Raw genomic sequence first — 23,586 nt, forward strand, 5'->3', positions numbered from 1 at the left:
TCTTCAAACAGTTTGCCAAGTTCCCCCATTCTTTATTCTCTAAATTCCAAGTACCCCCTCCCCACCCCTGGCTTTTGCTGGGCATTAACCTGTCTAAATATGCCTAGATATGATAAGCCCCAGTCCACCTTCCTTTCCTTATGTGGGAATAGGTTAGCTTTTTAGTCCCCCAGAAGTGACTGCTTCCTCCTCTCCCTCTCTCCTCTATTACACGCCTACCTTATCTAAGAAAGTTTGAATATTTCGCCAATCAGGACTAGTTTAGACTGTGCGGTCCAACCCCAGCCAATGGGGGAAAGACACAGAGGTAGAATCTGCATTAGGAATAAAAATCCCTACTCTACTTTGTTCTGTGTGCTCTTGTGATCGTGACGGACGCAGGCAGCACCCTTCTGCCAAAGTAAATTTGCCTTGCTTAGAAATCCTTTGTCTCAGTGCTGGTTCTTCTTCGCGGCAACTGACCTCGAGTAATCCACCCACCTCAGCCTCCCAGGCTGAGTGCCAGGATTACAGGCGTGAGCCACCGTGCCTGGCCTGTTTCTATGAATTTGCCTATTCCAAGTACCTCATATGAGTGAAATAAGGCAATATTTATCCTTTTGCGCTTGGCTTATTTCACTCAGCATAGTATTTTTAAGTTTTATCCACGTTCAAAGGATCAAAATTTTATTTTATTATTTTATTTTATTTTTTTTAGACAGGGTCTCGCTCTGTCTCCAAGGTTGGACTTGGAGTGTAGTGGTGCTATCTCAGCTCATTGCAACCTCTGCCTTCTGGGTTTAAGTGGTTCTCTTGCCTCAGCCTCCTGAGTAGCTGGGATTACAGATGCCTGCCACCACGCCCAGCTAATTTTTTGTATTTTTAGTAGAGATGGGGTTTCACCATGTTGGCCAGGCTGGTCTGGAACTCTTGACCTCAGGCGATCCACCCACCTCAGCCTCCCAAAGTGTTGGGATTACAGGCGTGAGCCACTGGGCCTGGCCCTATGTTTAACTTTTGAGGCCTGCTGGGGGACCAATTTTGAATTCTAGGTTGATAGGACAATGTGCAGATTAGCCTCTTCCCCGGGACCCCCTACCAATATCTTGCACTGGTTTACTTCAGAAATTAAACCACCTACAAATGAGCCCTAAGTCTCCTTTTAGTTAATAAAGTTCTTCTCTCTGCAGCAATTCTCTTTCCAAAGAGTTGCTTGAAAGGAACAGATCTGAAGAAGACACAAATGATTTATATAATTCACAACTAGGACAATTTAGAATAAGTTGCCTATGTGATGAACAGAGACATTTAACACCTTTTATGGGTGTTTCCAGAGAAAAAAATGATCAAATTAAAAACAATGAAAAATTCTTACATAAAAACAGACAAAAACTTTGCCAAATGGAAAAAAGAAATTATGGAAAGGTGAACAAGTGACAGGGAAACTGTGGATGGTAAGAAGTAAGCTGAGTTAGGTTTTGGCTGTAATTCAGCTTCCATAGTGTTGGAACTGACTGATTCAGTAATCAAAGCTTGACTTTCCCTTGTGCAAAGTGTTTAATGATGTTTTAACACTAGCAGTTAATATATTTCACAATAGACAATGTTCATCCATGGAAAAACAAATATTTCTTCTTGCCAAAAAATGGTCAGATTTGCACTCATTTTTCCATATTCCTTTTTCTAATCAGGTGTCAGATGTCAGCAAACTGATCTACTTAAAACAGTGTTGGCATACAATGAAAAACAAACATACCAATATGGCTTGGAGAGCCAGCATTTGTGAACCAAACAGCCAGGGTGATAATGGGCTGGGCCCTCCAACAGAGCAGCTTTTGACAATTGAAGCCTAACGTTAGGCCTTTTAGCTATATTGCCTTTATGCATCCTGAAAGCAGGCACTGGAGAGGTAAATCTGTAATTAGGGGTTATGTAAAACAGAGATTTGTGACCTGACAGACTGCAAACTGTCTATATCCACAAACACAGTGAAATTGCTCCAGCCCTTTGTCTCCAGGGGTATCTGGTCTATTGAAGGTCTCTGGTTTACAGGGGCACTTGGGTTCATGTTATACCGCCTGAGAGATGGGTGCATGGGACTGAGAGCAGCACATGAAACATTAGCATTGTTTCTAAATCTCATCTAAAAATGATACATGCTATTAGCGGTTGCATTCTTTGTCCGAAAACCAATCATTCTGAGTTGAAGTTTAACTTACCTCATTATGTAAGTGCTCTGAACCTCACAGTCAAGTTTCAAACTTAATAATAGGAAATGGAATTCTTTGTGCAAGGTGAATAAAAGGTACGGAGAAACACAGAATTCTTAAGGTTTGTAGTAGCCCAGGGAATTCAAAGCTCTTTAACAAGAGATTGATATTTTAGAATATTTTGAAGATTTAAAATTCCAGGGCTGGGGATGGTGGCTCATGCTTGTAATCCCAGCACTTTGAGGGGCCAGGGCAGGCGGATTGCTTGAGCCCAGGAGTTCGAGACCAGTCTGAGCAACATGACGAAACCCCCATCTCTACAAAAAATAGAAAAATTAGCCAGATGTGGTGGCCTACATCTGTGGCTCCAGCTATTTGGGAGGCTGATGTAGGTGGATTGCTGGAGCCCAGGAAGTTGAGGCTGCAGTGAGCCATGGCATGAGCACTGCACTCCAGCCTGAGTGAGAGTGAGACCCTGTCTCAAAAAAGAAAAAATGTAAAAATAAAATAAAATTCCACCTACAACCACTTTCGTTGGAAAAATAGCTAATGCATGCAGGACTTAATACTTAGGTGATGGGTTGCTAGGTGCAGCAAACCACCCATGGCATAGATTTTCCTATGTAACAAACCTGCACATCACATCCTGCACATTTACCCTGGAACTTAAAAAATAATTAAATTAAATTATACAAATAATACTTATAAATATAATAAGTATTTACTGAGTACCTGTTTTATTAACAGCCCTCGTATCAAGTAGTGTCTGTGTTAAGTATGTACTTATAAAATGTCATTTCCTTTTACCTTTTGCTGTGGCCTGTGCCATCATCTTTCCCTGGACACTGATTTTCCATGCTTATTCATTTTGTGTCTTTCATTTAAAATGAAAATATTTACCAGTGTGTGATTAATACAGTGACTTAAAACCTTTATGAGGCATCTAAAATTGCATGACAAACTTGCATTCCTATTTATAGGACCCTGTAAAGGAACTGTATATTTAACACAATAAATATATTGATATTGATTGGCAGAACAAACTCTCCAAAACTTAAACATTTTAAAATTATTAAATGTTTCAGATTAAAAAAAAAAAAAGAAAAAAAAAACAGCACAGAAAGTAAACACGTAAAAGACACCCACGTACTAATCACTGGCATTTGTCACATTTAACAATTTGCCATATTTGCTTCCCATGGTTTTTATTTTTCAAGAAAGCACTGTTAAAGCACTGACCTTAGACAAATTAAATTTAGCAGTTTAATGGAGCAAAGAATGTTTGCAAATTGGGGATCCCCTGAACCAGAGTAGGTTCAGAGAGGCTCCAGAGCAGCTGCATGGTGGAAAAAGATTTATGGACAGAAAAAGTGAGGTACAGAAAACAGAAGTGAATTACACAAACAGCTGGATTGGTTACAGCTCAGGGTTTGCCTTATTTGAACACGGCTTGAACAGTTGGTCACCCATGACTGGCCAAAACATGGTGGTTGGTACAAGAGTAAGTTAGTCTGTTTATACACCCAGTTGGGTTACAGTTCATTGTGTATGGAGAAGCCTTTAGGCTGAACTTAAAATATGTAAGGAGGCGGCTTTAGGCTAAACTTAATTTAACAGCATTAATGATAGCTGGGTGCAGTTGTGTACACCCATAGTCCCAGCTATGTGGGAGGCTGAAGTGGGAGGATCACTTGAGGCCAGGAGTTGGAGGCTGTAATGTGCTATGATCACACCACTGCACTCCAGCCTGGGCAACATAGCAAGACCCAGCCTTTTTTAAAAAAAAAAAAAAAGAGAAAGAAAAGAAGAAAGCATTAATAATAGAATCAAAGGACCCACCCTTGCCTCTTTCCTCCATTTTTTCCACCTTAAGTTAACTTCTGTGCTATTCTGCTTGTCTAGGTTTTTATACTCTCCCAACTTAGGTATGTTTTGTGTTTCTAAAATTTGCATAAAGGGTACACTTTACAGACACTTTTACTATTTGCTTTTTCATTGAACACTGTTAAGATTTCTCTACAATGATGCCAGTAAGCTATGCCATTAATTTGAACTACTGTTCAGATTCCATTGTACAAATACACCACTGTTCATGTATCCATTTCCCTTCTGAGGGGCATGTTGACTGCAGTATTTTACTATGATACATAATGCTAATATGAATGAACCATCCATCCCTCAAGTCCAGTTAGCTCTAACTTTTATAATAATCATATATCTTAAATCTGACTTCATCTGACCCCACAACTATCCCAGTCCAAGCCATCATTTTCTTCTCTGGGAGCCCATAGGTCTCCCAGCTTTCACTCTTGGCTCTCCTTCAGTTTACGACCCACACAGTTCATGGGGTCGGATTGGGTCTTTCTTTTTCTCAGAATCCTTCAATGACTTCCCATCATATCTGGAATAAATCCAAAGTTCTTCCCATGGCCAAGAAGGTCCCACATGATCTGGGCTGTCTCCCTCTTTGCCTGGCTTTCTGTAGTGTGCCTTGCTGCGCACTGCCTTACAGCCTTTGGGCCAGCTGTGTACTGTGCCTGAAACCAGCACTTTCCTCTTCTTCCTGTAGCTTCCTTCCTGACTTTGTTCATGTTCCTCCTCAGGTGTCACCTTCTCAGAGAAGCCTTTTCTGTTTCTCTTATTTAAATTTGTACCTCTTTCATTTTCTCTCCCCTTGTCCTGTCTTTAGCTTTCACCTTGCTTTTATTTTTCTTCACGGAAGTTAGCACACCTGAAACTATTTTTTTGTTGTTGTTTACTTCTGCTCTCCTACTAGAATGTAAACTCCTGGAATCACAAATTTCTTAATAGTATGTAGAATGATGAATCCTTTTCAGAAGGTTTTCAATGGACTCTGTTCAGATCCATCAGAGGAATCACTATCTATGGCAGCTATAGACTTATGAAATGTATTTCTTTTTTTTTTTTTTGAGACGGAGTCTTGCTCTGTTGCCCAGGCTGCAGTGCAGTGGTGCGATCTCGGCTTGCTGTGAGCTCTGCCTTCTGGGTTCACGCCATTCTCCTGCCTCAGCCTCCCGAGTAGCTGGGACTACAGGCGCCCGCCACCACACCCTGATAATTTTTTGTATTTTTAGTGGAGACAAGGTTTCACCATATTAGCCAGGATGCCCATGTTCTCAGGCATTATTTACTTGCTCCATCTCCTGACCTCATGATCTGCCCATCTCAGCCTCCCAAAGTGTTGGGATTACAGGCATGAGCCACCGTGCCCAGCCATGAAATGTATTTCTTAAATAATAAGACTTTAAAGTCAAAATTACTCCCTGGTCCACGGACTGCAGAATGGATGCTGTGTTACCAGGCATGAAAACATTCATCAATCTCCATTAGAGCTCTTGGGTGAATAGGGGCACTGTCAATGAGCAGTAATATTTTGAGAAGAATCTTTTCTTCCGAGCAGGTCTCAAGAGTGGGCTTAAAATATTCAGCAAACTACGCTGTAAACAGATGTGCTCTCATTCAGGCTTTGTTGTTCTGTTTATAGAACACAGGCAGAATAGGTGTTGCATAATTCTTAAGGAATTAAGAATGTGGAATGGTAAATGATCAATGGCTTCAATTTAAGGTTACCAGCTGCATTCATCCCTAACAAGAGAGTCAGCCTGTCCTTTGAAGCTTTAAAGCCAGACATTGACTTCTCTCTAGCTATAAAAGTCCTGGATGGCATCTTCTTCCAACAGAAAGCTGTTTTGTTTACTTTGAATATCTTTTGTTTAGTGTAGCCACCTTCATCAATTATCTTAGCTAGGTCTTCTGAATAATTTGCTACTTCACCTTGTACTTTCATGTAATAGAGATGGCTTTTTCTCTTAAACCTTGTGAATCTTAAACTTTGTGAATTGACCTCTGCTAGCTTTCAACTTTTCTTCTGCAGTTTCCTCATCTCTCTCAGCCTTCACAGAGTTTGAAGAGAGTTAGGGCTTTACTGTAGATTAGGTTTTAGCTTAAGGGAATGTTGTGGCTAGTTTGATCTTCTCTCCAGACCACTTAAATTTTCTCCATATCAGCAATAAGGCTGTTTTGCTTTCTTATCGTTCGTGTGTTCTTTGGAGTAGCACTTTTAATTTCCTTCAGGAATTTTCCTTTGCATTCACAACTTGGCTGTTTGGCACAAGACGTCTAGCTTTCTTCTTATCTCGGCTTTCAACATGCCTTCCTCACTAAGTGTAATCATTTCTAGCTTTTGATTTAAAGTGAGAGATATGTGACTCTTCTTTTTATTTCAATACTTAGAGACCATTGTGGAGTTATTAACTGGCCTAATTTCAATATTGTTCTATCTCAGTGAATAGGGGGGCATGAGGATAGAGAGACAGGATGGTTGGTCAGTGGAGCAATCAGAACACATACAACATTTATTGATGAAGTCTGCCATCTTATATGGGTACAATTTGTGACTCTCCAAAATTATTACAACAGTAATAGCAAAGATTACTGATTGCAGATCACCATTATGGATATAAAAATAATGAAAAAGGTGAAATATTGCAAGAATTACCAAAACGTTACACAGAGGCACTAAATGAGCTTGCGCTTTTGGAAAAATGGCACTGATAGGCTTGCTATACTTAGGGTTGCCACAAACCTTTAATTTGAAGCATAGTGCAATAAAATGAGGTACGCCTCTATTCCCAAATTGCTCTGCAAAGTTAAAAATTTACACTACTAACATCATTGTGGGAGTTTCTCATATTCTTAACAATATCTGGTCTTATCAGGCGCTTTAAATTTTGCCAGTCTGAGTGAAATTGTATCTCCTGTGTCAGAGGCATTTGAACTAGAGCAACTCCATCTTGAATAGGAGCTGGGCAAAATAAGCCTTGAGACCTGCTGGGCTGCATTCCCAGGAGGTTAAGGCATTCTATGTTACAGGAAGAGGTAGGAGGTCAGCACACGACACAGGTCATAAAGACCTTGCTGATAAAACAGGCTGCAGTAAAGAAGGCAGCCAAAACCAAGATGGTCAGGAGAGTGACCTCTGGTTGTCTTCACTGCTACACTCCCACCAGCGCCATGACAGTTTACAAATGCCATGGCAACATCAGGAAGCTACCCTATATGGCCTAAAAAGGGGAGGCATGAATAATCCACCCCTTGTTTAGCATACAATCAAGAAATAACCATAAAAATGGGCAACCAGCAGCCCTCGGGCTGCTCTGTCTATGGTGTAGCCATTCTTTTATTCCTTTACTTTCTTAATAAACTTGCTTTTTCACTTTACGGACTTGCCCTGAATTCTTTCTTGTGCAAGATCCAAGAACCCTCTCTTGGGGTCTAGATCGGGACCCCTTTCCAGTGACACTTGTTTTAATTTGCATTTTCCTGATTACTAAAAAGACGAATAGACCAGAGATCTTATCCTTAAAAAACACATACACCAAATTATTTTCTTGTGCTCCCAGGAAGACTAAAAGTTTCCCTATCAGAACCTTTCACAGGCAAAGTGACTTAATCTTCCCCTGCTTCATGGATCTAGTAATTCCGAATTTTCATATATTTAGCTTTAGTGGCACAAAATTATATTCCCAAATGTTTATTCATTCAACAAATACTTACTGAGGGCCCTGTAATTCCGTAATTTCACCACCCACCGATAGCCTCTCCTCCTGGCACTCACCTTCTAGACCTTGAGCTCTTTGTCCCTTGCACAGTGGCAGAGTGATTACTGGGTAGGTATATTTAAGAAAGGCTGGAAGACTCCTTCCAATCCATTGTCCTCGGGCATTGTTTACTTGCTCACAGTTTTTGTATTCAGTACACCAAGACAGGAACACAGTATGTCCATGCACTCTCTTACTGCAAAGGAATTAATTATTCCCCAGAGAAAAGTTTTGAAATGAGGGGGAAATGCGAATGTTTTCATTTCAAGCGCTTGTTTTAAATGTTAAGAGTATAATTAGTGTCTTCTAAAGAAACTAAATTTACTTTTTCTTCTAGAAGCAAGTTTTTTGCTCTTCACGCACACAAAAAGCCTCGCTTTATTTCATTTTTTCGTTGTAATGCCAAGTTTGGTTAAAAGGGCAATGAAAAGTTTTCTCGTTCGCACCGACTCAGGGTAGTTCTCAATTCTGAAGACAGAGAAGATCATCAAGCCACAATTGTCCAATCTTTAGTTTCAATCCCCAACAATCGTTAGAGGTTAACTATACTATAGACGTCTTCATCAAGCTGCTGCGGCTTTTCTTCTACTTTGAAAACCACAAGTCTAATGTAAAACAAGTCGGCTTCCTGTGCTTTTGGGAAAGAAAGATCAGGATTTAACTCATTTTATTGCTTCAGATAATGGTGTGGTTCCCAGATAAGAGGTGCTACATCCAGGGGCGGTGAACTGGATTATGAAGGGTGGAGTTCGTGCTGGATTCTATGATTTTTTAAATCTTGTAAACCGCACGCAGCAATGAAAGTGCTAAACGCCATGGTGCGCGACCCGCGCCACCCTCACGCTGCTCTCCTTTACCCCCCAGACTCCACTTTTCCTCCGCCACCACGAAAATTCATGCAAATCAGCCAGCTAACCCCGGGGCAATACGAACCATTTTCGCGCCACTCGCTCAGGACCGCGCAGCTGCACAAGGAGAGTGGTCCCCGTAGCCCCTAAAGCGCCCCTTTCTCAAAGCGGATTTTAGGAGTGCCCAAAGCTATCCTTTGAGGTCAGAATATATAGGGGGGTCGTGTTTTTTCCAGGGGGCCATCTAGTCTTGCGCCATGTCTGGCCGTTACCACAGCTTGCAGGACCTGTGTCCCGACGCGGGAAAGACAGCCCGAGCCCCGCCCCTCCGGGCCCGGGTCGGCGCGCCCAGCCTGCCGGCCGCGCTGCTGCTGCTCCTCCTGCTGTGGGACCGCTGACCGCGCGGCTGCTCCGCTCTCCCCGCTCCAAGCGCCGATCTGGGTACCCGCCACCAGCATGGACGCTCGCCGCGTGCCGGTGAGGGCTGGGCGGGCGAACCCGAGGGGCGGGCGCGGTGGGTGCTGGACGCAGGCGGGCGCGGGCCGACCCTCTCCAACTCCGCAGCCTAGCTCTGCCTTATCAACTGGTGGCCTGCCTAGGCATTGCCCGCTTGGGCAAGCCCCTGATTTTGTGCACCTGGGATAACTGAGGGCCATGGGGACGTTCCTGCGTGGCGTGCGCACCCGAAGTGCGGGCGGCGTGGAGACTTGAGTCGTTTGCAGGATGGCTAGCAGCGCTGGAAAGCCCTAGGCACGTGCGTCCGCCAAAGGCCGGACAGCGGCCGGGAGCGCTGGCCGGTCCCGATTGTCTCTGCCAGGCAGAGCCAGCCTGCCTGCCCCCTGGGAGGTTGTCCCGCAGCGGCCCAGCCCTTTCGCGCACACAACTCGGAGCCAGTGCGTGGCTCGCCGCGTCTATACCCGCGCTCAGTGGGTGGCCCTTGGGCGCGCACCCCGCCCGGCAAGAGACGCGTCCGCTTCTAACCGCTGAGGGCCAGCTAGTTTGAGGTTTAAGGTCTTGCGAACCGGTCTCCTAGAACTTGGGTTGCGCACGCAGTGTGAAGCGACCGTAGTCCCGGGCGGTGGTTAAGTGCATTTAAAAGGCTTGGTGGGCCAAACCGTTCGCCGACCATTTGCTCGTTTCCTACTTCCTCCACCCCAACCCCCAACCCCCCAGCCTTACTCTTAGCTGCAGGACGTTGCTCTGAGTGGAACGTTACTTTTTGCTCTAACGGAAGCCAGAACGTAGGGTCGGGCTCCTGGAGAGGGTAGGAGAGTGGGGGTTGGGTGAAACGGAAGACAATGGCATGTTTAAAATAAATATCAGGGGTTAGGGACCCACGCTGGGGAGGACAGGTTCGCGGGGGTGGGTGCGATGGGGCGTGGTTTCAGAGCTGAGTCGCCGCCCCGGTGGAGCTGGGCATTGGCTTTCCGGATGAAGAAAACCATGTGTAGCTGGTCTTGGAACCTGACATGCCTGGGTTCAAATCTGAGCCACCACGGGACTTGAGTAATCCATTTCGCCTTCCTGAGCCTCAGTTTCCTCATTGGCTAAGTGAGAATAACGATAGCACCTTTGTTGCAAAGAATTAAACCTGACGTGAAAGTGTACTTAACATAGTGCCTGGCACGAAAAACGCCTGCTATAAATGGTATTAGTTATTACTTACCTGCCAAAGAAGTTCATCTCCGTCTTGACTGTTTGCCTTGCTGCTTTTTTGTGGCTTTTCCTCCAAAGATACGTTTGCCTGGTAAATAACTCTTGGCTTGTGCTGACTTGTTAAAGCTCAGCATGTATTTCTCGGACAGCTTCTAATAGAATGCCGCCTTTGAGGCTGTCTGGGGCCTCTGACTGCAGGTAGATTGATGAGTAAAGGGTGGTAATTCCTGCAGTAATGCGATGAACACTGCTGCTTACGAAGATGGCAGACTTGAGTTCTCCTTCCTGCCCCTGTGATCTTGCAGTCTATTATTACACCTTCCTGGGGCCTTGAATATCCTCATCTGGAAAATGGGATCTGAGATCCTTTTCAGCTCCCAACATTCATTGTGTCCCAGGCTGGAGTGCAGTGGCACAGTCACGGCTCACTGCAGCCTACCGGGCTCAAGCAGTCTTCCCACCTCAGCCTCCCAAGTAACTGGAATTACATGTACGCACCGCCACATCCGGCTGATTTTTGTGTTTTTAGTAGAGACGGGGTTTCACCATGTTCCCCACGCTGGTCTCGAACTCGTGGGCTCAAGTGATCCTCCCACCTTGGCTTCCCAAAGTGCTGAGATTACAGGTGTGAGCCAACCCCCTACACATACACCTAACCTTTATATTTAGTAGCTCTACCTTTTACACATTGTCCTGCCTTGTTAAGAGGGCAAAAGACAAAAACTTCCTAAGATGATTGAACGGAGTTTACTTAGGGGTATAGGGATGTTAGGAGTGCCATCATCATGAAAATAACTTTATCTGCAAGAGACTGAAATGCATAATGTTAGGCAAAGAAGGAGGGCAAGAATGTTCTGGTCACCTGACATCTTACATCTTAGCATATTTTGTAGAATCTATACCAGAGCTTGCCCTTTCAAAGTTTTCAGTATAAGGAATCACTTCTGCTATTCCATGGCCCCATTTAAGGAATAAAAACACAGGACCTAATGCAACACTTAAGAAATCTCGTTAAATATTAAGAAATGACAAACCACTATCCTTTTTTTACACAAGAGAGATGCCAATTGCATTTTCTGAGAGCAGTGCCAGGCTGATCAGTATTTATGAATGAATGAAGCATTTCTATATAAGTAATTTACACTTTATAAAAGGACTTTTAAAAACTTAAGTCTTGTATAGCAAAGGGACAGCAACAAGAACTGAATGACAGCTTCAAGTAATAGAGTGCTAAAATGGAATCCGGTATCCCACCTGCATTTGGAGTGCTATTTGATCTTTAACTTGGCTCCTTGTACCATTTGTTGAAGCGTTTGATGTATTTGCTTTGTAAGGACTTCTGTGGAAATCACGATAGCCCTCTTGATTGGAAAGGGGCCTGCTTGGAAGCCTGCCATCTTGAAGTAGAGGTCCTGCCCAGTTTTTGTAGTTTGTGAAATTAGCATCACAGTACATAGCCCAAAGCTTACATAAAAATACCTCATTAGCTTGATTTTGGCTGAGGGAGAAAAATCTTTCTCCCCTTTTGTACTTTGGAAATTTCCTTTTAGAAGTACAGTTAAATTTTTTTTAAAAAACAGGTTGGATTTTAGGAGTTTAGCATTAAAATCTCCTGTGGGGCTCAGTATAATGCTAAGAGCTAAAGATTAGGGGCTCATAAAGGTGGGTTGAGAGGTAGCTCTACAGATGTTTGAATAAATTGATAAATGTCTTTACAATTTTCCTGCAAAGGGATCCCTTCTTAGAATTTGACCTGGTTTTGGCCGGGCGCGGTGGCTCACGCCTGTAATCCCAGCACTTTGGGAGGCCGAGGCAGGCGGGTCACGAGGTCAGGAGATCGAGACCATTCTGGCTAACATGGTGAAACCCCGTCTCTACTAAAAATACAAAAAATTAACCGGGCGTGGTGGCGGGCACCTGTAGTCCCAGCTACTCTGGAGGCTGAGGCAGGAGAATGGCGTGAATCCATGAGGCGGAGCTTGCAGTGAGCCGAGATCGCGCCACTGCACTCCAGCCTGGGCGACACAGCGAGACTCTGTCTCAAAAAAAAAAAAAAAAGAATTTGACCTGGTTTTAAAGATTTTTGGGTCCAGATACAGTAGCTAATGCCTGTAATCCAAGCCCTTTGGGAGGCTCCAGTGGGAGGATCGCTTGAGCCCAGGAGTTTGAGACCAACCTGGGCAACATAGCAAGACGCCATCTCTAAAAAAAATTAAATAAGTTAGCTGGGCATGGTGGCACATGCATGTAGTCCTGTCTACTCAGGAGGCTGAGGCAGGAGGCTTGCTTGAGCTCAGGAGTTCCAGGTTGTAGTAAGCTATGATCTCAGCACTGCACTTTAGCCTGGAAGACAGAGCGAGATTCTGCTTCTTACAAAAAAAAGAAAGAAAAAATTTTTTTGTAGCAGTTAACAAACTTCCTTTTCTATGTAGGGTATGATAAATGGACATGTCTACTCTGTGCTGTTTGAACCTACTAAACTAAAAAAAAATGATGTCTTTAGTTAAATAAAGTAAGCATCAGGCTTAATAGGATTGCTATTTCCATTTGCAGCAGAAAGATCTCAGAGTAAAGAAGAACTTAAAGAAATTCAGATATGTGAAGTTGATTTCCATGGAAACGTCGTCATCCTCTGATGACAGTTGTGACAGCTTTGCTTCTGATAATTTTGCAAACACGGTAAGTGCTGCCTGAGAATAAACAGAATTGAGTCTGCAGTGCTCAAAATGCCCCAGATGCTTTGTGCGTGATTAAAACTGCTTGCTTTTTGCCTACATTTCTATACAGCCGTTATGAAAATACAGTATGCACTATAATTTCATTTCACTTTTTGCTGTGGTTCTAGGTAGTAATTGTTGGAGGTAGATTAGCTACTTATTCTATCCTTTTGAAATGTCGCCTAACCTAACATGCATGATGATTTGCCATAACAACTCAGAAATCATTTGTAAACCTCTGAACCATTTTTCTTTGTAACAAAAGCTGTTCTCTTGTAGTGCACTTGTAAATGTGATTTGCTCTCTGCACGGTTTATGGAAAATTGGTTCTTGAAAAAGAAAAAAAATGCACAACCACATTTATTTATTTATTTTGCAGAAACCTAAATTCAGGTCAGATATCAGTGAAGAACTGGCAAATGTTTTTTATGAGGACTCTGATAATGAATCTTTCTGCGGCTTTTCAGAAAGTGAGGTGCAAGATGTATTAGACCATTGTGGATTTTTACAGAAACCAAGGCCAGATGTCACTAACAAACTGGCCGGTATTTTTCATGCCGACTCTGACGATGAATCATTTTGCGGTTTCTCAGAGAGTGAGATACAAGATGGAATGGTGAGTCTGAGAATTTCACCAGTTTCAAGAAGTAAGATACATTTAGAGGCATGACATATTTTTAAAAAATTTTTTCTTATGATTTTGATTTTAGTCATGCCAGCAGACTTTGTTGACCTTTTAAAAATTTTTAGTATTTTCTTCATGTCTTAAAGCAGTGTTTACTAATGTAGTCAGACTTACAAATCATGAACATTTTGTAGGCTCTGAAAATTTGGAAACTGGTAAAATAAAATTGGCCAATCTCCAGATTTTCGTTACCACAAAAATCCAGCCTAATCAGGAAGCACACTAGTTCTTAATATTATCTACATTTGCATTTAAGTTCAAGTGCCCAGCCTAGTGCCTGTCATAGAGCAGACCTTTGATAAATGTTGGTCTCATAGTAGATCTGTGGCTGCATCTTGAAAAGCTGTGATAACTTATGTGCAGGAGCTCCATTGCAGATAATGACATTGAGGGCCCTTCCTGCTGCTACTTTTGCTCCTTGGTTGGCTTTTCCTATGCACGCTACCTTCCTTTAACTGCTGCTGCCACTGTTGTGCTGTGCCTCGGTCCCACTCTTCTGAGCATACTGTTTAATTCTGCACACATTTTCCTGTTCCAAAGACTTTCTTGACAAAGGAAGCAGTGCATTCACTGATAATCAAGTGCATGCTCTTCAACTCACTGGTCTGACATGGATCCATTGCCTGAGGATCATGGTTTGAGTAACATTGATACAAGTGGCAGTGCCTGGCCAAGGAGTGTTTTGGTCCAAATCAGTGCTTACTGGAGTTTGTTGCAGGGGGACCAGTCTGCAGATCTGGATGTGACACAAACATTGTCAATAGCCTGAATAATTTCTGGGCAGTGTTTCAGTTCTTTGAAGATACTGTCATGATTAATAAAATGCCAATTCATTATAATTGTTAGGAACTCATGAAAGGTTTTTGTTGTTTTGTACTCTCTCAATCCATGGACACTAAAAGTACGAAAAGCTGTTTGTGGGCATGTAAGACTTTTTTGAGACAGGGTCTTGCACTGTCAACCAGGCTGGAGTGCACTGGTGTGATCATGGCTCACTGCAGCCTCCACCTCCTGGGCTTAAGCGATTCTCCCTCAGCCTACCCAGTAGCTGAGACTACAGGCGTGTACCATCATGCCTGGGAACTTTTAAAAATTTTTTATAGAGATGTGGGCTTACTTTGTTGCTCAGGCTGGTCTCGAACTCCTAGGCCCAAGCAATCCTCCCGTCTCGGCCTCCAAAAGTGCTGGGATTACAGCCAAGAGCCACCTTGCTGGCCTTGATAAATATTTTAATGTTAAAACTGAGTCTTTATGGGTGAAATTCTGGGATTTATGGGTGATTTTTTTCTTCTCTCTTTTTTTTTTTAACCTGCAACCATTACCATAGTCAATTTTGGAATACCTTTATGACCCCAAAAAATTACTCTGTACCCATTAACAGTCACTCCCTATTCTTTCCCAACATCCCCAGCTCCTGGCAACCATCAGTCTGCTTTCTGTCGTCATAGATTAGCCCGTTGTGGATATTTCATAAAAATTGAATCATGATATGTGGTCTTTTGTGACTGGCTTCTTTCACTTAGGATAATGATCTCAAGGTTTATTTATGTTGTGGCATGTGTTAGTTCTTCATTTTATTGCAGAATATTCTGTTGTGTGAATCAACCACATTTGATTTACCCATTCATCAGTTGATGGATAAGTGGGTTGTTTGCACTTTTTTGGCTATTATGAATAATGCTACTGTGAACATTCATGTACAAGTTTTTGTGTAGATGTATACTCTTAGGTATATACATAGGAGTAGAATTGTGGGTCATGTAGTAACTGTTTAACCTTTTGAGAAATAGACAGAGTGGCTACACCAGTTTACATTCCTAACAGCAGTGTGTGAGGGTTACAGTTTCTCCAAATTTTTGCTAATACTTTTTTTTATTTTCCTTTTGCTTTTTTTTTTTTTTGAGACAGAATCTCACTCTGTCACCCAGGCTGGAGTACAGTGGCATAATTTTGGCTCACCACAACCTCCGCCTCCTGGGTTCAAGCGATTCTTGTGTCTCAGCATCCGAGTAGCTGGGACTACAGGCATGTGCCACCACACCTGGCTAATTTTTTATATTTTTAGTAGAGACGGGGTTTTGCCATCTTGGCCAGACTGGTCTCGAACTCCTGACCTCAGGTGATCTGCCCATCTCAGCCTCCCAAAGAGCTGGGATTACAGATGTGAGCCACCATACCCAGCCTTCTTTTGCTTTTTAGCTCTACTATGAAGTGGTGTCTCACTATGTTTTGTGTTTATTTTTATTTTTATTTTTTGGAGACGGAGTCTTGCTCTGTAGCCCAGGCTGGAGTGCAGTGGTGTGATCTCAGTGATCTCTGCTCACTGCAACCTCTGCTTCCTGGGTTCAAGCGATTCTCTTGCCTCAGCCTCCCAAGTAGCTGGGATTACAGGCGTGTGCCACTGTGCCTGGTTAATTTTTGTATTTTTAGTAGAGATGGGATTTCACCATGTTGGCCAGACTGGTGTCAAACTCCTGACGTCAGGTGATCCACCTGCCCCGGCCTTCCAAAGTGCTGGGATTATAGGCATGAGCTACCACACCCAGCCTGTCATTGTGATTTTGATTTACATTACCCTATGGCTAATTTGGATAAATTTTTAATGATGAAAACCTATATTACTTTTGGAATCTGGAAATATTTTCATTTTGAACTTCTAAAAGTAGATTAGAGAAGTACCTAGAGAAGTCAAATGTATAGACAGAAAATAGGATGATGGTTGCCAGGGGCGGAGGGAAAGAGGGAATGAGGAATTACTGTTTAATGGGTATGGATGGAGTTTTAATTGGAGAAGATGAAAACATTCTGGAGATGGATGGTGGTGATGGCTGCACAACAATGTGCATGTATTTAATGCCATTGACTTATATACTTAGAAATGGTTAAAATGATAAATCTCATGTATATTTTATTATATATTTTTTAAAGTAGAGAATTGAGATCTGTTAATATAATTTAATATTGCCATAAACATTGAAGCCATATTTATAGGGGAACACATTTTTTTCCCTTTTTTTTTTTTTTCAAGACAGGGTCTGGCTCTGTAACCCAGCCCTGGCATACAGTGGCACGAACACGGCTCACTGAGCCTCTGCCACCTGGGCTCAAGCCATCCACCCACCTCAGCCTTCCAAGTAGCTGGGACCACAGGCGTGCGCCACCATGCCCAGCTAATTTTTGTATTTTTTTTTTTTTTGCAGAGACGGGGTTTCACCGTGTTGCCCAGGCTGGTCTCGAACTCCTAGGCTCAAGTGATTCACCCGCCTCAGCCTCCCAAAGTGCTGGGATTACAGACATGAGCCACTGCACCCAGCCAGGAGAACACATTTGTTCTTGTCAGAATTCTTTTAAAATACATAAAGATCTGTTTCTAAAGAAATGAAAAGCAGGTGGTAGGAATTTTAACATTTTAAAAAAAGGCTCAGAACCACAGGCCTAGGGACTATGAAAATAGCTTATAACAGTGTGGTCCGGATAGGCTACATGGAATTAAACTGCACTCTGTTGATTGTTGTACTCTTTGTGGTTCCTGATTTTGTTACCCAGAGGTATCAGTGTTCAGTTAAAATTCATTTCATACAAGTGTCTCATTGAAAAGGGACTTTGTAGTTATACTGATGCAGCTTGTCTGCTGATCAAGTCCTAATGACTCAATTGTTGTGATTAGAGGCTGCAGTCAGTTCGGGAAGGCTGTAGGACCCGCAGCCAGTGCAGGCACTCTGGACCTCTCAGGGTGGCGATGAAGTTTCCAGCGCGAAGTACCAGGCGAGCAACCAACAAAAAAGCAGAGTCCCCCCAGCCCTCAGAGAATTCTGTGACTGATTCCAACTCCGATTCAGAAGATGAAAGTGGAATGAATTTTTTGGAGAAAAGGGCTTTAAATATAAAGCAAAACAAAGCAATGGTAGGTGTCTGACTTTGTGTTAGAATTAATTTTTCCTCTCTAAGCGACTCATTACTTAAATCTGTTCCATCACGCAAAAGTTATTTTTTTCTGTTACGTGAATAAAAAGTTATTTTTGTTTACCTGTGAAGTCTTCAATGTGTGCCTTAAAATGTGTTTCTTTCCCTGAACTACTTTTTTAAAATCTGTTAAAGGCCTGGTTAAGTGTATAGGGGAAATCAGAAACTTTGAATGTGTCAGCTTACTATCAAATATAAAACCATGAGATGTACTTGAGTATTTTCCAGAAGTTAGTTGCTCATTTTTGACAGTTATTCTAAGCCAATGATATCAGTTTAATTTCCTCCCTTTTTAGCTTGCAAAACTCATGTCTGAATTAGAAAGCTTCCCTGGCTCGTTCCGTGGAAGACATCCCCTCCCGGGCTCCGACTCAGTAAGTACCAGTTCTTGTTTATATACAGTAGTGTTTTGGGCACACCTAAGGTCGATCTGTGTTGTATTTAAAAATCTAATTTCTTTATTTGTGTGGCCTTCTAGACAAACGAAGGGGACCTAGAGGAAACCCCCTGACAGATCTCTGGATGATCCTCCTTGAATCCTGGGCAGTTTGGTCTCTCCTTGCTGTGCTCCTGTGGCACTAAACTCCTTTTGATTGGTTCTTTCTTTCCTTCCCAGCTAGACTAAGCCCCTCATGGGCAGGTAATGAAGATTGAAAACTTTTTTCTGTTCTCCAGTGTGAGCACATTCCTCCTACATGGTAGATGTGCAATAGATGTTTTTAAAATTGGAGAATGAAAATAAAAGAAGAAAATCACAATTTCTTATCAAGTTGTAGCTTGGTATCATACACAATTGCATTCTGAGGAATTAAGCTGGTACAACTCAGGGAGATTTGGTGTGTCTGCTGTGATAGAAAAGATTTCTTTTTCCTGCCTTTCCCTGAGGAAAGGAAAGATGGAAAGAGGGAAACCATACAGATATCCCTCTGTTTTGCAGTGTAGAAACTGAATGTGTTTCTACAGGGTCAAGAGACATCAGAGAAAATTTTTTTTTTAGAACAGAAGATCATTTCTTACATCTTCATTAAGTAAAAGAATAAATAGCTCATCTCTCAAGTTGAAAGAAATTGGGCTTGGTATTACAAAAGCAAAATTAAGATGGCCGTATAGGTTTTAGGCTCATTTTGCCATGCATTATGCAAAGGACAAAGAAAAAGAAAAAATAGAGCTCTCTTTACTTAAAACATCCTTAAGGAGAAGCTATGAATTCCCCAAAGTACTACTTCTCTTTATTATGGAATAAATGGATTCCCTTATGCGTGCTTTGTTTAGCAATCAAGGAGACCGCGAAGGCGTACATTCCCGGGTGTTGCTTCCAGGAGAAACCCTGAACGGAGAGCTCGTCCTCTTACCAGGTCAAGGTCCCGGATCCTCAGGTCCCTTGACGCTCTACCCGTGGAGGAGGAGGAGGAAGAGGATAAGTACATGTTGGTGAGAAAGAGGAAGACCATGGATGGCTACATGAATGTGAGTTCTCTGCGTTGGTACTTGCTCTTCTGATTCTCATCTTCGGTAGGCCTGGCATCATACACAGCACAGGTACACACACATCCTTAACACCAGGCGATCCATAGTAAATGTTTTCCTCTAACCATTCAGAATTGTAAACGTCACATAAGCTTACTTGGTAATTTTATTAGCAGGCGAGAATTGGGTTTTCTTCATCTCTTCTTAATTGTAGGCATCGTTTCCAAAATGTCCAGTTATGGCTACAGTAAGTGTATGGCTTGTTCCCCTACCATAAGCTCTAGGAGAGATTTCCAGGTTGAAGTTTGTGTGAAGAAATTACAAGTCAAGTATCTGAGATTCAAAGCTGGGGAGAGCCAGTTTTGAATCTCTGTGTTTCATATTTGAATCTCTGTTTTTTCAGTTTTGAATCTCTTTCAGTTTTTCAGTTTTGAAGTTCTGTGTTTTGTATTCCTTGTAATGCAGGAAGATGACCTGCCCAGAAGCCGTCGCTCCAGATCATCCGTGACCCTTCCGCATATAATTCGCCCAGTGGAAGAAATTACAGAGGAAGAGTTGGAGAACGTCTGCAGCAATTCTCGAGAGAAGATATATAACCGTTCACTGGTGAGAGCCTCTAAATTACACCTGAGAATGTAAACATCTGTGAGAGGAAGAGAGCTTCTGTCCCTAAGTGTTGCCCAGGTTCTAAAGGGCCTAGCATGTGAAATGTGTACCTATATGTTTTTTTTACACAAGGAAGGAAAAGTTTTACAGTATCCCTGGGATTTAGCCCTCTTTCACAGTGGAATTATCTGCTTAGTAGGTCTGTAGTCATGGCAAATCTTTTCTCCTAATTTAGAAATCAATTCATTCAACATATATTTATTGCATATCTATTATGTGTGTATACATAGCTAGGTGCTGGAGTGTGGTGGTACACCAAAGATAAAAGTGGATTTGGGTAGGTTATTTTTTTTAATAAGACCTTTTCTTAAAGGGAAAGTGGTTTTACCACACCAGGCTAATTTTTATATTTTTAGTGGAGATGGGGTTTTGCCATATTGCCCAGGCTGGTCTTAAACTCCTTGGCTCAAGCCATCCACTCTCCTCAGTCTCCCAGAATGCTGGGGTTACAGGTGTGAGCCACTGCACCTGGTTGAGTTATTTTTCATACCCTGGCATATACATGTGTATGCAGAGATTCATAGACAAAATGTAAGCCTATACTACAAAGAGGGACATTCTGTAAATATGCCATTTCCTCTGTTGAAAAACAGTGTTTTTTTTTGTTTTTTTTCTTAATGGCTTATTTGTAGGGCTCTACTTGTCATCAATGCCGTCAGAAGACTATTGATACCAAAACAAACTGCAGAAACCCAGACTGCTGGGGCGTTCGAGGCCAGTTCTGTGGCCCCTGCCTTCGAAACCGTTACGGTGAAGAGGTCAGGGATGCTCTGCTGGATCCGGTAGGTGCCTGCCAGGGGTTGGTCCTGTGGGCTTGAAGGTCAGCCACAAACTGTGATGAGGCCAGAAAAAAGGCATTGGTGAAGGGGTGGAGCCCTTTCTGTTATGGGGTGCTCTTCTTTTTTTTTAAGATGGAGTCTCATTCTGTCGCCAGGCTGCAGTGCAGTGGCGCGATCTCAGCTCACTGCAACCTCCTCCTCCTGGGTTCAAGCGATTCTCCTGCCTCAGCCTCCCAAGTAGCTGGGACTACAGGCACGCGCCACCACACCTAGCTAATTTTTGTATTTTTAGTAGAGACGGGGTTTCACCACGTTGGCCAGGATGGTGTGGTGGTACAAGATCTCTTGACCTCGTGATCCACCCGCCTTGGCCTCCTGAAGTGCTGGGGTTACAGGTGTGAGCCACCACGCCCGGCCCAGGGTGCTCTTAATTCAGAACACAAATGAATTCAGAGGGATGGTGCTGCATAGGCATGAGCCGCTTCTACGATACTCGGGTCTGAACTGTCCCTGGGAAGTTGCTGCTCCATTTATCCCTGGTAGCTGCTTGTAACTTCCACTCCTGGAAGGAAGCATTAGGCATTAGGAAACATTAGGCATGACTAATGCATATTAATCATATAAATTTTTAACCATAAAGAAGGGGTTAAATGTAATGTAGATAAGTTGATGGGGGAGGTAAGGTTTAACTTAATTGTGCCGTTTGACAATCCTCCTTCAGAACTGGCATTGCCCGCCTTGTCGAGGAATCTGCAACTGCAGTTTCTGCCGGCAGCGAGATGGACGGTGTGCGACTGGGGTCCTTGTGTATTTAGCCAAATATCATGGCTTTGGGAATGTGCATGCCTACTTGAAAAGGTAGTGGGTGTTTTTTTTTTCTCTTCCACATCTGAATTTTATATTCATTTATGTCTTAATGAAAAGATGATAGATGTCAGAAGAGTGGTTACTCGGGGTGGAGACTGACTGGAACGGGGCACACTGGAAGGGATGGGAACATTTTCTGTCTTCACTTAGGTGGTGGTAACCCGGGTGGGTGGGTGTGTATGAAAAAGTCACGTAATACACTTGAAGATGCGTACACTTGACCATAGTGATGTTATAACTCAATAAAAATGGTTTTAAAAATGAATTAGGCTTTCAAAAGAGAATTCTTTGCTTGAAAACTATGTCCTGACACATTTCCTTTTGTTTTTCACAGCCTGAAACAGGAATTTGAAATGCAAGCATAATATCTGGAAAATTTGCTGCCTGCCTTCTACTTCTCAAATCTTTCTTGTAAAAGTTTCCAATTTTTTCACTGAAACCTGAGTTAAAAATCTTGATGATCAGCCTGTTTCATAAGAAACTCCAATCAAGTTAATCTTAGCAGACATGTGTTTCTGGAGCATCACAGAAGGTATATTGCTAGTTACACTTTGCCCTCCTGAAGTTTCTTCTCTGCTCCCAACCCCCATCTCATAGCATCCCCCTCTATTTCCAATGCTCCTCTCCAACCGCTTAGTTTCTGAATTTCTTTTAAATTACAGTTTTATGAAAGCATATTTTATTTACTTGGTGTTGAAATAGCCCTCATAAAACCTAAGCACTTGGAAACACAATAATAGTATTAACTAACTAGATCTATTGAATTTCAGAGAAGAGCCTTCTAACTTGTTTACACAAAAACGAGTATGATTTAGCATTCATACTAGTTGAAATTTTTAATAGAATCAAGGCACAAAAGTCTTAAAACCATGTGGAAAAATTAGGTAATTATTGCAGATTGATGTCTCTCAATCCCATGTATTGCGCTTATGTTACAAGTTGTTGTCACAGTTGAGACTTAATTTCTCCTAATTTCTTCTGCCCGAAGGGTAAGTGGTGCGTCCAGCTTACACAATCATAATTCAAAGGTTGGTGGGCAATGTAATACTTAAAATAATGATGGAAGAGCTATCTGGAGATTATGAGTAAGCTGATTTGAATTTTCAGTATAAAACTTTAGTATAATTGTAGTTTGCAAAGTTTATTTCAGTTCACATGTAAGATATTGCAAATAAATTCTTGGACAATTTTGTATGGAAACTTGATATTAAAAACTAGTCTGTGGTTCTTTGCAGTTTTTTTTAAATTTATAAACCAGGCACAAGGTTCAAGTTTAGATTTTAAGCACTTTTATAACAATGATAAGTGCCTTTTTGGAGATGTAACTTTTAGCAGTTTGTTAACCTGACATCTCTGCCAGTCTAGTTTCTGGGCAGGTTTCCTGTGTCAGTATTCCCCCTCCTCTTTGCATTAATCAAGGTATTTGGTAGAGGTGGAATCTAAGTGTTTTTATGTCCAATTTACTTGCATATGTAAACCATTGCTGTGCCATTCAATGTTTGATGCATAATTGGACCTTGAATCGATAAGTGTAAATACAGCTTTTGATCTGTAATGCTTTTATACAAAAGTTTATTTTAATAATAAAATGTTTGTTCTAACTTGTCTGCTTTTTTAAAAATAATCTTACTGTACTTAATTCTAATTTTTTCCTCATATTTAAATAAAAGGCCATTTCCACCTTTTCTAAAAAAGTCTCCCTTTTGACTGAAGTTTCTGAAGTTCTAAGGTCAGCTTGTTTGAAAGGACCTCACTAGGTGACAGGACTAATACCTGTGATCAGAAAACGGGCTGAGACAACCACAGTGCCTGATAGAAGACAATATGTGCCCATGAAGTTTTGTAGTGTTTTCTTTTCCTTTATGATGTGCTTTGCAATACCTGGCTTACTTTTATCAACCATTCAAACATATATTAAATGCATGCTGTGCCTTGAGGCTTATTCCAGGACTGTGAGAATCAACAAAAAAGGCATGGTCTAAAAGCTCTCATAGCCCAATTCTTTTTTTATTTTTTGTAGAGACAGGTCTTGCTATGTTGCTCAGGCTGGTTTCAAACTCCTGGGCTCAAGGGATCCTCCTGCCTTGGCCTCCCAAAGTCACAGGCAAGAGCCACCACCACACCGGCT

At 42.2% G+C, this 23,586-nt stretch overlaps 1 protein-coding gene across 2 annotated transcripts; it reads left to right on the forward strand.

Moving 5' to 3' along the window:
* Nucleotides 1–8,959: 8,959 nt before the first annotated feature.
* On the forward strand, nucleotides 8,960–23,063 carry CDCA7 (cell division cycle associated 7). 2 transcript variants are annotated; one of them, XM_004032806.5, is made up of 10 exons: nucleotides 8,965–9,135; nucleotides 12,868–12,993; nucleotides 13,411–13,647; nucleotides 17,384–17,620; nucleotides 17,976–18,053; nucleotides 18,952–19,146; nucleotides 19,612–19,752; nucleotides 20,445–20,594; nucleotides 21,313–21,449; nucleotides 21,793–23,063. In XM_004032806.5, the coding sequence occupies exons 1-10, from the start codon at nucleotides 9,115–9,117 to the stop codon at nucleotides 21,821–21,823; spliced, it is 1,353 nt and encodes a 450-aa protein (XP_004032854.4). In that variant the 5' UTR covers nucleotides 8,965–9,114; the 3' UTR covers nucleotides 21,824–23,063. The 2 variants fall into 2 exon arrangements, with proteins under 2 accessions (XP_004032853.4, XP_004032854.4); XM_004032805.5 differs by lacking the exon at nucleotides 13,411–13,647 and having other exon boundaries at nucleotides 8,960–9,135.
* The last annotated feature ends 523 nt before the right edge of the window (nucleotides 23,064–23,586 follow it).

This window comes from Gorilla gorilla, chromosome 11 (assembly GCF_029281585.2).
Source record: "Gorilla gorilla gorilla isolate KB3781 chromosome 11, NHGRI_mGorGor1-v2.1_pri, whole genome shotgun sequence".
Lineage (NCBI taxonomy): Eukaryota > Metazoa > Chordata > Mammalia > Primates > Hominidae > Gorilla > Gorilla gorilla.

Coding starts and splice junctions, on each gene's coding strand:
- CDCA7 (XM_004032806.5), top strand. CDS start 9,115: ATGGACGCTCGCCGCGTGCCG. Junction 18,054..18,951: donor CCCTCCCGGGCTCCGACTCA/GTAAGTACCAGT, acceptor TGCTTTGTTTAG/CAATCAAGGAGACCGCGAAG. Junction 20,595..21,312: donor GGGATGCTCTGCTGGATCCG/GTAGGTGCCTGC, acceptor ATCCTCCTTCAG/AACTGGCATTGCCCGCCTTG.